Source organism: Peromyscus maniculatus, chromosome 2, assembly GCF_049852395.1.
Source record: "Peromyscus maniculatus bairdii isolate BWxNUB_F1_BW_parent chromosome 2, HU_Pman_BW_mat_3.1, whole genome shotgun sequence".
NCBI classification, from domain to species: domain Eukaryota; kingdom Metazoa; phylum Chordata; class Mammalia; order Rodentia; family Cricetidae; genus Peromyscus; species Peromyscus maniculatus.
In genome coordinates, this window is record NC_134853.1 from 47771895 (window position 1) to 47787780 (window position 15886).

The window sequence follows — 15886 nt, forward strand, 5'->3', positions numbered from 1 at the left end:
AAGAGCAGTATGTGCTCGGTCCATGCTGAGCCGTCTCCCAACCCCCACCCCCCACGCCCCACCCCCACGCCCCCTTGTTAGTTCTTGTTGCTGTTGCTGGGTTGGATTTTTTGTTGTTTTTGTTTTGACAAAGGGTCTCACTACATAACCCTGTCTGACCTGGAACTCGCTGTAATAGGTCAGGCTGGCCTCAGATTCACAGAGTTCCACCTGCTTCTTCCTTCCTCGTGCTGAGATTAGAGAGGCATGCACCACCACGCTCAGCTCTTTATTATTATTTTTTTTTTTTTCAGAGCTGAGGATCGAACCCAGGGCCTTGCGCTTACTAGGCAAGCACTCTACCACTGAGCTAAATCCCTAACCCTTTATTAGTTTTTTAAAATGTATTTATTATTTATGTGTCTGTGTGTTTACTGTATGTATATGTGCATGTGTTTGGAGGTCAGGGAACAGTTTGTGTACTCCGCTTTCTCCTTCCACCTGTGTGTGGGTTCTGGGGATCGCATTGGTGGCCAGGTTGGTACAGCAAGCTCCTTTCCTTCCTGCGCCATCTCTCAGTCTCCTCCTTCATCCTTTTTGATTAAAGTAAATCTTTTCTCAGCGAAATTAAATATAACAAGGCTAATATTCCACTAGATATTTAAATTAAAATTTTATTAACTGGAAGAAATTATTGGCATAATTTATTAGTGATATTGGTGCTTCAAAAACATTAGTTCATTTCAGGTAATACTTAATCTAAGAAAAAACTCATATGATGTTAGAATTAAATATATTTAATGAAGAATGTGTTGCTGCTTACAATTTAGAGGACATAAACACACTAACTGTAAAACTGTACTTTTTTGTTCTCCTAGGTTTGAAAGAACCTGATAGTGAATTGGGAGGCCACTGGGTCCATGTCAGCGACACTTACGTGCAGGTGGTTCCAGAATCAAGAGCACTTAGTGCACAAGCTTATCTTCTTTTTTATGAAAGAATATTATAATTATCTATTAACTGTTAATTAGCTCATGTTTATTTTAATGCTGTAATGGTAACCATAATATGTAATGTGCCTTTGTAGTCTTTAGGAATAGTGCATCCTTCCAGTGTTATTTTACTTTTTCATCATATGGTGAATCCTTTAAAAAGAAATTAATACACCAGGCTGTTGGGGCACACGCCTTAACAATCCCAGCACTCAAGTGGCAGAGGCAGGTAGATATATGAGTTTGAGTCCAGCCTGGTCTACAGAGTGGCTTGCAGTATAACCAGAGCTACATAGAGAAACTCTGTCTCAAAAAATAAGACAAAACAAATTAATTAGTTAATGCTTTCAGATCTATATTCTTAAATGCAAAAATATGTTTCATATTAATTGTCATGTCCTTGGAGATCCCTTTCTCAAAAAATACTCTTTTTGATAGTAGTAGAGAAGTCACCTTTATGATATGACTCATCATTACAGACATTCAGAGATGGTGGTAAATTGAATCATATTTTAATATACTGTTTCCTAAATGTAATACAGCTTTCCTGAGTGCATGTAATATATCTTGTGTTATAATTGACTTACTTTTTGTTGTAGCCTTTTAAAATCTTGGCCCTGTTTTGAATCGTACTTAACATTTTTTATGTGCTTGTTATTTTTCTAGTGAAGAATTGAAGTGAGTTTATAACTGTTGTTATAAAGTAAGTTGTTCATCCTTGTACCACTCCACTTAAAATCATCTCAGGGCTTTGCAGTGGTGTGTGTGCTACTGTACAGGAAATGTTGCTAGAACAGGCTGAACTAGTGCCTAATGTAACATAATTATTTTTCATATTTTATGTGATTCGGTCATGTAAAAAGGAGCCACTGTCATTTTGGTAGTGTGAGTTTACAACTAGTGTATTGATTAGCTTATTGTTTAGTGTATTTCAAAATATTGAAACATTTCATAATCATTTGCAGCCTGTTAAAGATAATTTGTAAGTGACTGGCGAAAACCAAAATAAAAATGTAGGTAATTGTAACACGCAGAAACAGTAAATAGAAGTTGATAATCCATATAGGAACATAGAATTTAAAGTTTAAGGATATCTCTGAACTATAAATTAACAAATTATATTTATAAATGATAAAAAATCATATTCTTATCAGTAACAAGGGAATATAATACATTTTCTACTTCTATACTTTGGTAAATATTAAACAGGGTGTTGTCTTCTGAAGCATCATTTAAAAGTTCAGGTGGGTAGCGGGGAGTGTAGTTCTGTGGCTGAGCACTCACCTAGACTGTGCCAGACCCCGGTTCCATCCCCAGCAACACAAATCAAAAATTTGGGTGGGCTTGGCTTTTACTTTAATGGGGCACAGGGTTGGTACTTCAAATGACTAAGGAGTAACACAGAATAGTTTCCCCTTCTAGAATTCAGATGATTAAACTGTGAAACTTAGCATGAGAAATATTACTACCCAGAATTTAAATAATCACTGAGGTGGTTCACTGACACATGGTATTGAATGAAAATGTAAGGGAATGGTTCGATATCCTAATCATCAGTGCTAGTGTGTGATACTGTGGACAGATGTCGGGGAGAGAGGCTGTAAATTGTGCAGACCTTTCGCCAGACATGGTGACATTCTGAAGTCATCAGTGTTGCCTCTTGATATGTGGATGGGCGAAACTGTGATTTGTCTAATGCAGAAATTTTAAAATACCATTGTATTAATAAATTCTATTTTTAAGTTGTGGAGGAAATTTCAATGATGATTCTATTGATTTTTCATATTAAGATGAAGAGTTATATTTTATCTGCAGAGCTCAGTTGTGTCCTCTAAAGAGAACTTTTCAGTGTTTCCATTTTCATCAAAAATCATTGACATGGAATATTCTAGCACCAGAACAATGAGTTAGAAAAATAATTTATTTGTTCAAGTTGATATCTTGGTCATAACAATTGCTTCCCCATGCCCTCTAACTGTAAATAGTTACCTTTTTTCTCCTAGAAAATATACTTTTAAGAAATATATGGCAGGGAGGGGAGGGATATACTGTGATGGTGATATAATAGATGAGAGAATAATTAAAAAAAAAAATAGCTGGGTGATAGTGACACAAACTTTTAATCCCAGCACTCAGGAGGCAGAGGCAGGCAGATCTCTTGGGTTCAAGGCCAGCCTGGTCTACAAAGTAAGTTCCAGGACAAGAGAAATCCTGTCTTGAGAGACAGGAGAGAGAGAGAGAGAGAGAGAGAGAGAGAGAGAGAGAGAGAGATCTAGGCAGGTACTCATACCTAGCATATAACAGTATTTTATCACAATTTAAAATAGGAAAACCTAAAAGCTGTGTGATTTTACACATTATTCTAGCAGTGACATGCAAATAAAATACTTTTATTTATAACTTAGTGCTAATTGAGGAGATTCTGAAGTGTATTTTTTTATGCTCTAAGCTTATAGTATTTCTCTTGCCATCTAAAAATGGAGGAAAATGGTTTGATTTTGATACCTAGAAATTTCTTATCTAGATTTTGTAATAGAGAAAGATCATTCAAGTCTACACTTAAAGTTATGTTTTTATTTTGAAGTTTTCCAAAGCACATTTGCAGGAATTTTAAATTGTGAGACTTCTGTAATAACAATAAGTTTCCAGATACCTCGGGAAACAGTGCAAATAAACAAGAATGTTTACAGATCAACACAACTACATACTGTTTGGCACAGTAAATTTGAAAGGTAAAAGAGGGAGGCTTTTGTCTAGAAACTGGTTCACAGGGTACCTCTGGCCCCAATTCTCCCCTGGTTCTTCTGTTTGTAAAACGATAAAATTTTCATGATGTGCCAATTATGGGAATGTGACATAGATAAATATACATCTATACTTAAGATATGTTGTTTAATGTTTTAAAAATTATATAAAGACCACCTATTTAAGTGGTCAAGGAAGTGATTGTTATTATCAGCTCAGAGTAATATATCAACAAAGCTAAATTACTGTATTTAAAAACTTTTAGCTTGCATGTGTGATTAATTAGTGATTTTATGCAATAGTTGAATACAATTTCCTGAAGATTTAGCTGTGAAATATCACCACACATTGAATTTTTGTTGTACAAAATAACATCCTGCCTACTTTCATGAACTTCATACTCAGCTTATTTTTCTGCATGACATCTGATCAAATAAACCTAAACCAAATATGTGCAATAAAATCAAGCTATTAGATAGCATCCATTGCATTATTGGAGAAATGATTTCTGTAGTAAAATGTTTTTCTTAATGTAGAAATCATCAAAAATTCAAATGTGTTTCAAAGATACATGACTATTTTCAAGTATCAATAATAAACTCATGGTATCACTTCTACTCATCCATTTTTATAGTATTTTAAAATATCTGTGTAACTTATTGAGCATCATTTTGTCATTGCTGTATATATAAACATCATAATAGATATTTAATAAACATTAAATTTTTATGTTAACAGTTTGGTCCTGGAGTTTTGCATTGTATGTTATTGACAGAGAATTATATAAACATTGTGTTTACATCTGTTTTAGTCCCCTTGGCTTGCTATGACAAAGTATAATTTGAGGAGCTCATGAACAACAAAAATTTCTCTTCTACACTTTTAGAGATCAGGAATCTCAAGATCAAGGTACAAGCAGAGCCACTGTCTAAATGAGGTCTACATCAGATTTTCTGATAATGTCACCTCAGTGTTTATTTACTTGATTAAAAGGAAAAGGGAGCTTTATGACATCTCTCTTACAGGTCCTAATCATATTTATGAGGGCTTCACTCTCATAACCAAATCTTTTTCCAAAGGCCCCAGTTCATGTAACTCTCATATGGGGAGTTTGTGAATGGGACATAAACGTTTGGTTCATAGCAACCTTTATGTTTTAGGAATGCACTACTTTAAAATAAAAAAAATCTGCTCCCTACCTGGTGCTGGGGATTGTATCTAGTAGTTCTTCCACTGAACTGCATCCTCAGTCTAGAAAAAAAAAATCTTACATGGGCTGTTTGTAGTGTCTGTCAGTGGTGAATATTCAATCTGTCTGCTATTTCTCAGGATGGTTTGAGTTATTTAGAGAGGATTGTACACTAGGAAATGTGTACATATTTGTTTTAACTTTTTTGGAGTCATGAAGCTTCCTGAGGTTATGATGAAAGTTACATAGTTTCATTTGTATTCACTTAACAAGTGTTTATTGATACCTGCTCTCTGGCATTAGGGATATAGCAGTGAACACAAGAAATCTCTCAAGAAGTGAGGAGTAATGAGAAAATATGTCAAGTGGCAGTGTCTTAGTTACAGTTTCTGTTACTGTGAAGAAACACCATGACCAAAAGCTGCTTGGGGAGGAAAGGGTTTATTTTGCACTTCCTAGGGAAGGATAGGGCAGGAACTTGGAAGCAGGAGTTGATGATGCAGAGGCCATGGAGGAGTGCTGCTTATTAGCTTGCTCTCCATGGCTTGTTAAGTTGGCTTTTTCTTTCTTTTATTTTTTTTTATTTTTTATTTTATTTTATTTATTTTATTTTATTTATTTATTTTTTTTTTGGTTTTTTGAGACAGGGTTTCTCTATGTAGCTTTGGTGCCTGTCCTGGATCTCACTCTGTAGCCCAGGTTGGCCTCGAACTTACAGAGATACGCCTGGCTCTGCCTCCCGAGTGCTGGGATTAAAGGCGTGCGCCGCCGCCGCCGCCGCCGCCGCCGCCGCCGCCGCCGCCGCCGCCGCCGCCACCACCACCACCTGGCAAGTTGGCTTTCTTATAGCACACAAGACCAGCCCAGGGGTGGCACTACTCACAATGGGCTGGGCCCTCCCTCCCACATCAATCACTAATTTGAAAATGTCCAATAGGCTTGCTGACAGCCCTATCTTGAGGAGGCATTGTAGCATGAATCTTAAAGGTACTTATTAATAAAATCAAACCTGAAGCCAGGTATTGGTGTAAATGCTGGAAGGTCAAAGAAGCAGAACCAGCCACAGCTTCCTCACCTTGCCAGTTCCTCAGCTGATCCTGTTTTCCTCAGACTGGATGCCTCTGAGTCCTCATCCAGAATGAATCTCAGCTGAACTGCTGCTTGAAAGCCTGAAAGCTTAACCAGCCAAATGCCTCTAGTTTCTGGTCCTCATGCCTTACATTATCTTTCTGCTTTCTGCTATCACTCCCTGAGATTAAAGGCATGAGTCACCATGCCTAGCTGTTTCCAATGTGGCCTTGAACTCACAGAGATCCAGAGGGATTTCTGCCTCTGGAATGCTAGGATTAAAGGCATGTGCTACCACTGCCTAACCTCTATGTTTAATATTGTGGCTGTTCTGTCTCTGACCCCAGATAAGTTTATTAGCATGCACAATATTTGGGGGAACACAATACCATCACAAGGCATATTTCTCACTTGAGGCTCCTTCCTCTCCTCTGACTCTAGCTTGTGTTGAGTTGTCATAAAACCAGCCATCACATAAGGAAAAAAACCTCAAATATTGCTTACATGCTGTCGGGAGTAACATCTAGCAAAGAAGGATGTCCCAATGATAACAGCTCTGATAGTACCAAAGAGAAAGCCGAAGAGAGAAGAGTGAGTCTTAATTTTAGGGCTCCCTCTTGTAACAGGAACTGAGAAAAGAAATCTTGATATTTATATATCCCCAGAAAAACATTTGCCAAATATTTGTAGTTTTAGAAGTTGGTGGGTTTCCTGAAAGCATTTTCATACATTTCATGGAATACTCCCAAGTAGAAATACCCAAAATGTTTGCAAATAACCCTCTTATTCTTTTTTATGATTTATTTTTATTTTATGTGCATTGATATTTTGCCTGCATGTGTGTCTGTGTGAGGGTATTGGATCCCCTGAAACTGAAGTTACCGACAAATATGGGTGCTGGGAATTGAATCAGGGTCCTCTCGAAAAGCAGTCAGTGCTCTTAACTGCTGAGCTATAACAGAGCCCCAGTCCTGTATGGGGGAAGTACCATTCAGGCTGTAAAACTCAGCATGTAGACAGCACCACCTGCCAAAAAACTGAAACAAAGACTTAATCCATCAAAGTCCATAGTTCCAAGAAAGTCTCTAAATGTACTAATCTTATTTTTTTATTTATTTATTTTTTTTTGCTTCTCTAGTTCTGTATCTGACTATTGGTTGAAGTACGCAAAAAATCAGGACATAGTTTTTGTGCTTAAAAACTCACCCTGAGAAAGGCTCAGGGCTACTTTGGGACCTCAAACACCCAGGTTAGTCACCAGCCAGCTAATAAAGACTTTCTATTGGTTAAACTCATGTCTGGTGAATAGCCAACAGCAACCATTTCTCCAGCCCAAATAATCCTGTCTTCCTTTTTCTTTTCCTTTTCGCTTTTGTTTTTTGTTTTGTTTTGTTTTGTTTTTCAAGACAGGGTTTCTCTATGTAGCCCTGGCTGTCCTGGGACTAACTGTGTAGACCAGGCTGGTATGTGCCACCACTGCCTGGCTTAATCCTGTATTTCTTAGGGCAAGATGGGTTAAACTGCATTAATACCAAATCCCAGTCACCTAAAACAACCAAAGTTGAGCAGTGCCTAGTGGCACGTGACTTTTATCACCGCACTTGGGAGGCAGAGGCAGGTGGATCTCTGTGAGTTCTAGACCAGTCTGGTCTGCAAATCAAGTTCCAGTACAGCCAGGGCTATTACAGAGAGACCGGGTCTCAAAACCTCCTCCCTCCTCCCCTCCCCCATAAAAAAACCCAGCCAAAGCTGTTTCTTACTCAGAACCCACTGCATCCAGGCAATCTCCAAAGGAAACAATCTCACTTTTGTGTTGAAAGAGAGTGTTGAAAATTCTCACTCTAGCAATAGTCCTTTACCTGGAGTGTGTCACTCAGCCCATTGGCTAGTAGTCATGTGACCCTGTAGACTTTAAGGAAAGAAAATGGGATGTGTGAGTTTCCTAGAAGCCTCTGCCTCTATATACCCCTCTGGTTACCAGGCACTGAGCTTTGCTTTCACATTTGGCAACACAATGACTCCATTTTCAAAGGTCATAATCCAGGTGGTTTTATCCCCTAAAACCGGTTTTCTAGAAGTGTCTTTGGTCAGGTCTAGGTGTTGTCTCTGCTGCTCTGAAGCCCCAGGAACCAAAATGGTTATAATTCCTACATACTTCAGGAACAGTGTTGGAACAGTAACCAGTAAGCATGCTCATCTGGGAAGAGGGAGGATGGAGACAGTGCCAGGACCATTTTACTACAGGTGTGGGGTAATTCACTGACTTTTCTAACTATAAATTCCAAGAAAGATTATAGCATGGATCCTTATTGGTCTTATGATAAAAACCCGGAGCCAGATATTGGGATAAATGCTGAAAGATGAGAGGAAACAAAGGACCAAGCCACTAAAGAAAATTCTCACCACTACCGAATCCTCAGGCCTAAAGGGAGGCGCATAAATCCTCAGACTGAATGCCTCTGAGTCCTCATCCAAAAAGGCACCAAACTCCTGTCTCCTTCTGCCTTATATTCCTTTCTCTGCCCAGCCTTATCACTTCCTGTCTCAACCTTCCTAGTGCTGGGATTAAAGGTGTGTGACTCCCAAGTACTGGATTAAAGGTGTGTGACTCCCAAGTACTGGGATTAAAGGTGTGTGACTCCCAAGTACTGGGATTAAAGGTATGTGCCACTTGTTTCTCTTTTAGACTGGATTAATCTCAAGTAGTACAGGGCAGCTTTGAACTCACAGAGATCCATCTGAGTTAGGATTAAAGGGGCTAGGATTAAAGGTATGTGCTACCACTGCCTGGTCTCCATGTTTAATCTAGGGGCTGGCTCTGCCCTCTGATCTTCAGGCAAACTTTACTTGTTGGAGTACAAACAAAATATCACCACAAGGTTTGTTTGGGGTTAACATCCTTGGCTACATCTGAGTGGCTGCTGCAAAATAAGACATACTTACGAGTGGCACAGCTTTTTAAAAGATCATTTCCTTGTTGATCAGGAGCAGTTTTCTCTTTTTAGTATGTAATTGTGATGGCTATTCTTGGATGTCAAGTTGACTACATCTGGAATGAATTGTAATCCAGAAATGGAGGGTACACCTGTGAGATTTTTTGCTTTGTTTGAAGTGGGTGAATCCACTTGTAGTCCAGACTTCTGAAGTTGGAAGACACACACCTTTGATACAGATTTTGAGGTGGGAAGACACACCTTTAATCTGGGCCACACCTTCTGCTGGAAGCCTATATAAAGACATTGACGAAGGAAGTTTTTGCTCTTTGCCTTCTGCCTTGCTAGCAAGTCCATTCCTTCACTTCTTCAAGATTCCAGCATCTACAGAAGACCAGCTGAGACATCCAGCCTTGTGGACTGAGAAATTTCTGGATTCTTTTGGTGTTTCCAGACAGGGTTTCTCTGTGTAGTTTTGGTGCCTGTCCTGGGTCTGGCTCTGTAGACCAGGCTGTCCTCAAACTCACAAGAGATCTGCCTGCCTCTGCCTCGCCGCCTCTGGATTCTTGAACTTTCCATTCATAGCCAGCCAGCTGTTGTTGGACCAAGTGAATCACAGCCTGTAAGTCATTCTAATAAATTCCCACAATATACACACTATAAACATATATGTTTATATAGATACACATGTATACATAAAGAGAGAGATTCATTCTATAAGTTCTAGAGATCCCTGACTAATACAATAATTGCACATTCTTTGAGTCAAACTTTCTGGTTTCTTTTTCTTCAATTTTTTTATGTGTATGGGTGTTTTGCCTCTACATGTCTATGCACACGCATGCCTAGTACCTAGGGAAGCCAGAAGAGGGCAACTGATCCCATGGACTTGGAGTTAGAGAGGTGTCATGTGGGTTTTGGGGAATCAAATCTAGGTCCTCTGGAAGATCAGTCAGCGTTCTTAACTGCTGAGCCATCTCCCCACCTCTAATTTGAAAGTTTTAAATATAGAGGGTCATTAGAACTCATTCTGTAACAAAGATCACAATGGTGTGGACTTCACAAATACTTTGGAAATCTTTGCAATGATTACAAATATTAGACACTTAGCCAGGAAATGGTGACGCACACCTTTTATCCCAGCACTTGGGAGGCAGAGGCAAGCAGATCTCTGTGAGTTTGAGGCCAGCCTGGTCTACAGAGTAAGTTCTAGGACAGGCTCCAAAGTCACACAGAGAAACCCTCTCATGAAAAAAAACCAAACAAGGAAAAAAATTTTAGAAATTTAATTTCTTTTCTTAGAGAAAAAAAAAAACTAAGGGTAAAAATGTGCTTTTGTTCTTGTCTTTAAACAATATAGTAGGGTAGCTGTTTACACAGTAGTTTATACTGTATTAGCCATGCACTTGCTGCTTTTGAAGAGGAACTTAGTTTTGTTCCTAGCACCTACAAGGCAGCTCACAACTGTCTGTAACTTCAGCTTTAGAGGACCTGACGGCCTCTTCTGGCTTCTACCTGCATCAGGCACAAACATGATCCATATACATGCATGCAAACAAACACTCATACTTGTAAAAAAAAATAAATCTTTTTTAAAAAGGCTTTATTTCCTATTTTGTGCAGTTAAAAAAATCCAACCTTAGCTAGGTATGATGGTATTTGCCTTCAATCTCAGAACTCACTCAGGAGGCAAGAGACAGGTGGATCTCTGTGAGTAAGAGGTCAGCCTGGTCTACAAAGCAAGTTACAGAACAACCAGGGCTACACAGAGTTACCCTCTCTCAAAAACAAACAACAAACAAACAAACAAGCAAAAACAACCCTACCAAGATCAGAAGATCAAAAAAAAAATTGGTTGCTTCTGTTCTTTCCTGTTGTGATTCTCACAAACCATCTAATCTCTTCTGATTTCTACACTTACCTTCTCCCTTCCCAGATTCATACAAGGTTTTATTGTGTAGCCCAATCTGGTCTTTAACTCCCAGGCTCAAGTGATCTTTGGGCCTCAGCCTCCAGAGCAAATCAGACTACAGGTATGTGGTGGTGTGAATAAGAATGGCCCCAACAGACTCATATATTTGAATGATTACTCTCCAGGGAGTGGTACTATTTGAAAGGATTAAAAGGATTATGAAATGTGGCCTTGTTGGAGTCTGTCACATGGGGTGAGCTTTGAAGTTTCAAAAGATCATGCTAAGTCCAGAGACTCTCTCTGCCTACAGGATCAGGATGTAGCTCTCAGCTACTGCTTCAGTGTCTGCCTGCATGCCACTACCATGATGGTAATGGACTAAACCTCTGAAACTATATGCAAGCCCCCAGTTAAATGCTTTCTTTTTATAAAACTGCCTTGGTCATTGTGGCAGTTTGAAGGAATATGGCCCCCAAAGTGAGTGGCACTATTAGGAGGTGTGGCCCTGCTGGAGGAAGTATGTCACTGTGGAGGCAGTGTGTTACTGTGGAGGCGGGCTTTGAGGTCTCATATGTGCTCAAGCGACACCATGTTCAGACCACTTCCTGTGGCCTCTGAGTCAAGATGTAAGAATTCTCAGCTCCTTCTTTAGGCATCATGTCTACCTGCATGCTGCCCTGCTCCTGCCATGATGATAATGGACTGAACTATTCAACTATAGGAGAGCCACCACAATTAAATGTTTTTCTTTATAAGAGTTGCCATGGTCATGGTGTCTCTTCACAGCACTAGAAACCCTGACTAAGACAGTTATTGTGTCTTTTCACAGCAATAGCACAGTGACTAAGACAAAGCATGTACTGCTGTACTTATCTCTTACTTCTTCATACTGCTTTGTCAAATGCATCCAGTAGCACCTAGTGTCTGGTGTCTTGCTTTTAAAATTCTTCTATTAGCTGGAATTTCATTATATACATTGTTTCCCAGGTTATGGTGAATCTCAGTTAAATCCAATGTTTTACTGTGGCATAATGTAAAGTACCACATTGCTAGACAATACTGTTAGTTTCTATGTCTGTCAACCATCTTCTACTTTAATTCAAAGGGTTTTGTTTTGTTTTGTTTTGTTTTGTTTTGTTTTCAAGACAGGGTTTCACTGTGTAGCTCTGGCTGTCCTGGAACTCACTTTTAGACCAGATTGGCCTCAAACTCACAGAGATCCACCTGCCTCTGACTCCTACTGGGATTAAAGGCATGTACCACCACCGCCTGACTTAATGTATATTTTTCATTATTTTTTTTGAGAAACAACTTTATCATTTAATTTGTGATGCAATGGCTATAACCACTTCACAAACTCTTCCTTAACTTTAAAGAGCTTAGAATGTGGTCTTCTGTGTACTAGACAGAATCAGATACTGGTGGATATTATATTACTGCTATATGAATGAGGTCAGCTCAGAAACAATATTACTGTTATATGAATGAGGTAAACTCGCTCAGAAACATTAGGTTGAATCAGATTTTAGCACAGGCTATGAAATCTTAAAGTGGTAAGTTTTCCTTCCTTTTTCCAATCTGCTCTGATTGACCAATATTGGTATGAAAAAGGTTCAGTATGAACCATCATTGAAGTATTTTTATTATAATTATGTTATGGTGCTGAGGTTTGAATATGGGGCTAGGCAAGTACTGAACTTCTAAGCTATGCCAACAGCATAATTACTATTTTGTACCCTGATGTACTATATTATGCAATAAACTATCACTACTTTTACAAAGCTGAAGTAATCAGACCAGTTAATTAAATAGTTGCAGTTTATGGTTTGTTAACAGTACATTGGCTTTCTCTTCCATTGTAGTCCTTATTATGATGATACAGTAACACATAAAATTCATCATTAACCACCCATAACTATGTAAGTCAGTGCCTTTGAGTACATGTGCATTGCTGTGCACATTTATTTCACTGTTAGAATTCCAGGTCTTATCATCCCAAACAGAAACTGTACACATTAAACAATAACTCCCCATTTTTGGTTTCCTGCAACTCCTGGCAACCTCTGTTTGACTTCTGTTGTCTAGACTCCCTATAAACACATAATTATACAATACTTAGCATTTTGGTCTGGCTTAGCTCACCTAGCATATTTTCAAGGTTCATCCATATTGCAGTACATATTGGAACTTTGTCCCCTGCTTTCTATGCACAATATAAATTTGTATTGAGTCTTAAGATGGGAGAGATATGAGAAATACAGGCACAAATCTCAAGAAATGGGAAGAGTTTTTAACCTCTCTTTTTCATGTCAGCCTTTTTTCAATTTACTTAGGGATAGTTTCTTTCCAAAATTCATGGCAGTAAGTTAACTATAACCTCATTTAGAATCTTTTACTTCAACTACCATTAACAGAGGACATTAATAAAAATGTTCTTTAATTTTTTATTCACTTATTTATTTGGTTTTTTGTTGCTGTTTGTTTGTTTTTTGAGACAGGGATTCTCTGTGTAGCTTTGCGCCTTTTCTGGAACTCACTCTGTAATTCAGGCTGGCCTCGAACTCACAGAGATCCACCTGCTTCTGCCTCCCGAGTGCTGGGATTAAAGGCATGTGCCACCACCGCCTGGCTATTCACTTATTTATTCATTTGTGTGTATGTATGTGGGGTGTGTGGGTTCATGTGCACATGCATACCATGGCAAGTGATGAAGGTCAGAGGACATTTCAAATCAGTTCTCTCTTTCTACCATGTGGGTTCCGGGGATGAAACTCTGGTTGTCAGGCTTGGAAGCAAGACCCCCCCCCCCCCTTTTTTTGGGGGGGGGGTTCAAGACAGGGTTTCTCTGTGCAGCTTTGGTGCTTCTCCTGGAACTCACTTCTGTAGCCCAGACTGGCCTCGAACTCACAGAGATCTGCCTGCCTCTGCCTCCTGAGTGCTGGGATTAAAGGCATGTGCCACCACTGCCTGGCCTTAACCTATTCTTTTTTCAAAAAGATCTTAGAGCCAAGCATGATAGTGCACACCTTTAATCCCAGAATCCAGGAGATAGAAGCAGGTAGATCTGAGTTTGAGGCCAGCCTCGTTTACATGGTGAGTTCCAGAATGGTTAGGGCTATTTAGAGAGGCCCTGTCTCAACAGACAAAACAAAAGATTTGTTTATTTTTAAGTGTATGTGTGAATGCCTGCATGTATGCATGCACACCTTGTATGTACCTGGTGCCCATAGAACATGGAAGATGTCAGAGCCCCTGGATCTGGAGTTATAGATGGTTGTGAGCAGCCATGAGGTGTACTAAGAACTGAACCCCCTGTCCTCCGCAAGAGAACAAGTGCTCTTAACTATTGAGCCATGTCTCTAGCCCCCTCTTATTTTTGGGTACGTGTATGCATTTGTTTGTAGATATGTGTGGTTGTGTACGTATCTGGAGGGAAAGGACATTTTTGAGCGTTCAGGTATACCCCACCTTTGTTTTTGAGACAGGTTCTCTTACTGATGTGGAACTCAGTTTGCACTAGGGATCTGTCTATCACTCCCAGTGCTGAGATTACAAAATGCACAGCACAGTAGATATCTTTTTTAAAGCACGGGTTCTGGGAGTCAAACTCAAGACAGTCCTCTTGCTTTACCAATGATGTTATCTCCCTAGCACCATAAAAAACCAAAATCAACTTAAAGTTCTCTGTTAATCATTAATAGTAGGTTGTCAGTTATACTGACAAGATGCTGCCACTTGATAATTGCAGTATATAATAACCAAATTACAGATCTTGTATATGATAGCTGCTCAGACCTTTAACAAGACAGTGCATATTCCAATGAAACAGTGCTTGAAATCACACAGAGGAGAAATGTCTGGTGATGTGTGCCTGTAATCCCAGCACTCTTGCTGAGACAAGAGGATTATGAATTTCAGTCCAGCTGGGGCTACATAGTGAGACCCAGTCTTAAAATAATTCATATTAAAACAAAACAAAATCAAAATACATACACAATGATTTGTCTGTTTTCTCCCTCAGGTTGTAATGTTACATGGAAACCCTAGACGGGAGTAGTTAGGAAAGGAGCGATGGAACTGTGAAATTCATTTCTATTTTGACGTGGTGATTGCTCAGAGTATTTACCTGGCATCAAGGAACAAAATCAGGAGGCCTTTAATAATCCCTTCCATTTGGATATCCAAAATGATTAGCTTACACTAGACTGGTGTCACTAGTCAAAATATTCTATCACTTGACCATGTAAATTTTTCTGTGAGTTAAGTTATATGGTAGGTCCTTGGAGGGCAAAAGTTCTCACCCAAATATTAGCTTCAATTTTACTAGGGAAATAGCACATAATTACAAGATGATCATAGGAAGTAGGAACTTACAATAGCCTTGCTAATCTAATCAGAATTCACTGAGAAAAATCTATTTCTCTGGTTAGAATGTTTCTCTGTGAGATTGAGCATGGTGACACATGATTTTAATTCCAGCAATGGGGTTGGGAGCAGGTAAATCTCTGTGAATTTGAGGACAGCCTGGTCTATATAGTGAGTTCCTGGACAGCCAGGGGCACATATAGAGACCCTGTCTCCAAAACCAAAATAAATAAATAAATAAACAAACAAATAAATAGAATGTTTCTTGGTAAATAAACTTTGAAAATACAAAATATCACAGAACTAACTCAGAGGTAACTACTGGTATGTTGTAGGTATGTCTTAATTTTGTTTCATAAAGTGAATTAAAAAAAATTAAATTGGACCAGCTGGGTGGTTGTGGTGCATGCTTTTAAACCTCAACACTTGGGAGGCAGGGGCAGGTAGATTTCTGAGTTCGAGGCCAGCTTTGTACATAGAGTAAGCTCCAGGACAGCCAGGGCTACACAGAGAAACCCTGTGTGGAAAAACAAATTTTAAAAAAGTGTTTTTTTGTATTTTTTTTTAAGACTGAGGCGTCTTAGTTATGCTAAGTGGAAATGAGGAGTCAACTATAGCTTTCCTTTTGAATCTAGTACTAACCTCATAAACTCACATCAGAGTATTGCCAGATAGTTGACAGTTTTCTTTACTGTGTCCCTCA

General features: G+C 39.1%; 1 protein-coding gene across 3 annotated transcripts in view; it reads left to right on the top strand.

Moving 5' to 3' along the window:
• Window positions 1-2726, top strand: part of Usp45 (ubiquitin specific peptidase 45) — a 62462-nt gene extending 59736 nt beyond the window's left edge. For all 3 annotated transcript variants that reach the window (XM_006979259.4, XM_006979260.4, XM_042270929.2), the window contains one exon: window positions 858-2726. In XM_006979259.4, the coding sequence (XP_006979321.1) occupies window positions 858-988 (131 nt within the window). In that variant the 3' untranslated portion in view covers window positions 989-2726. The remainder of the gene's footprint in view (window positions 1-857) is intronic.
• The last annotated feature ends 13160 nt before the right edge of the window (window positions 2727-15886 follow it).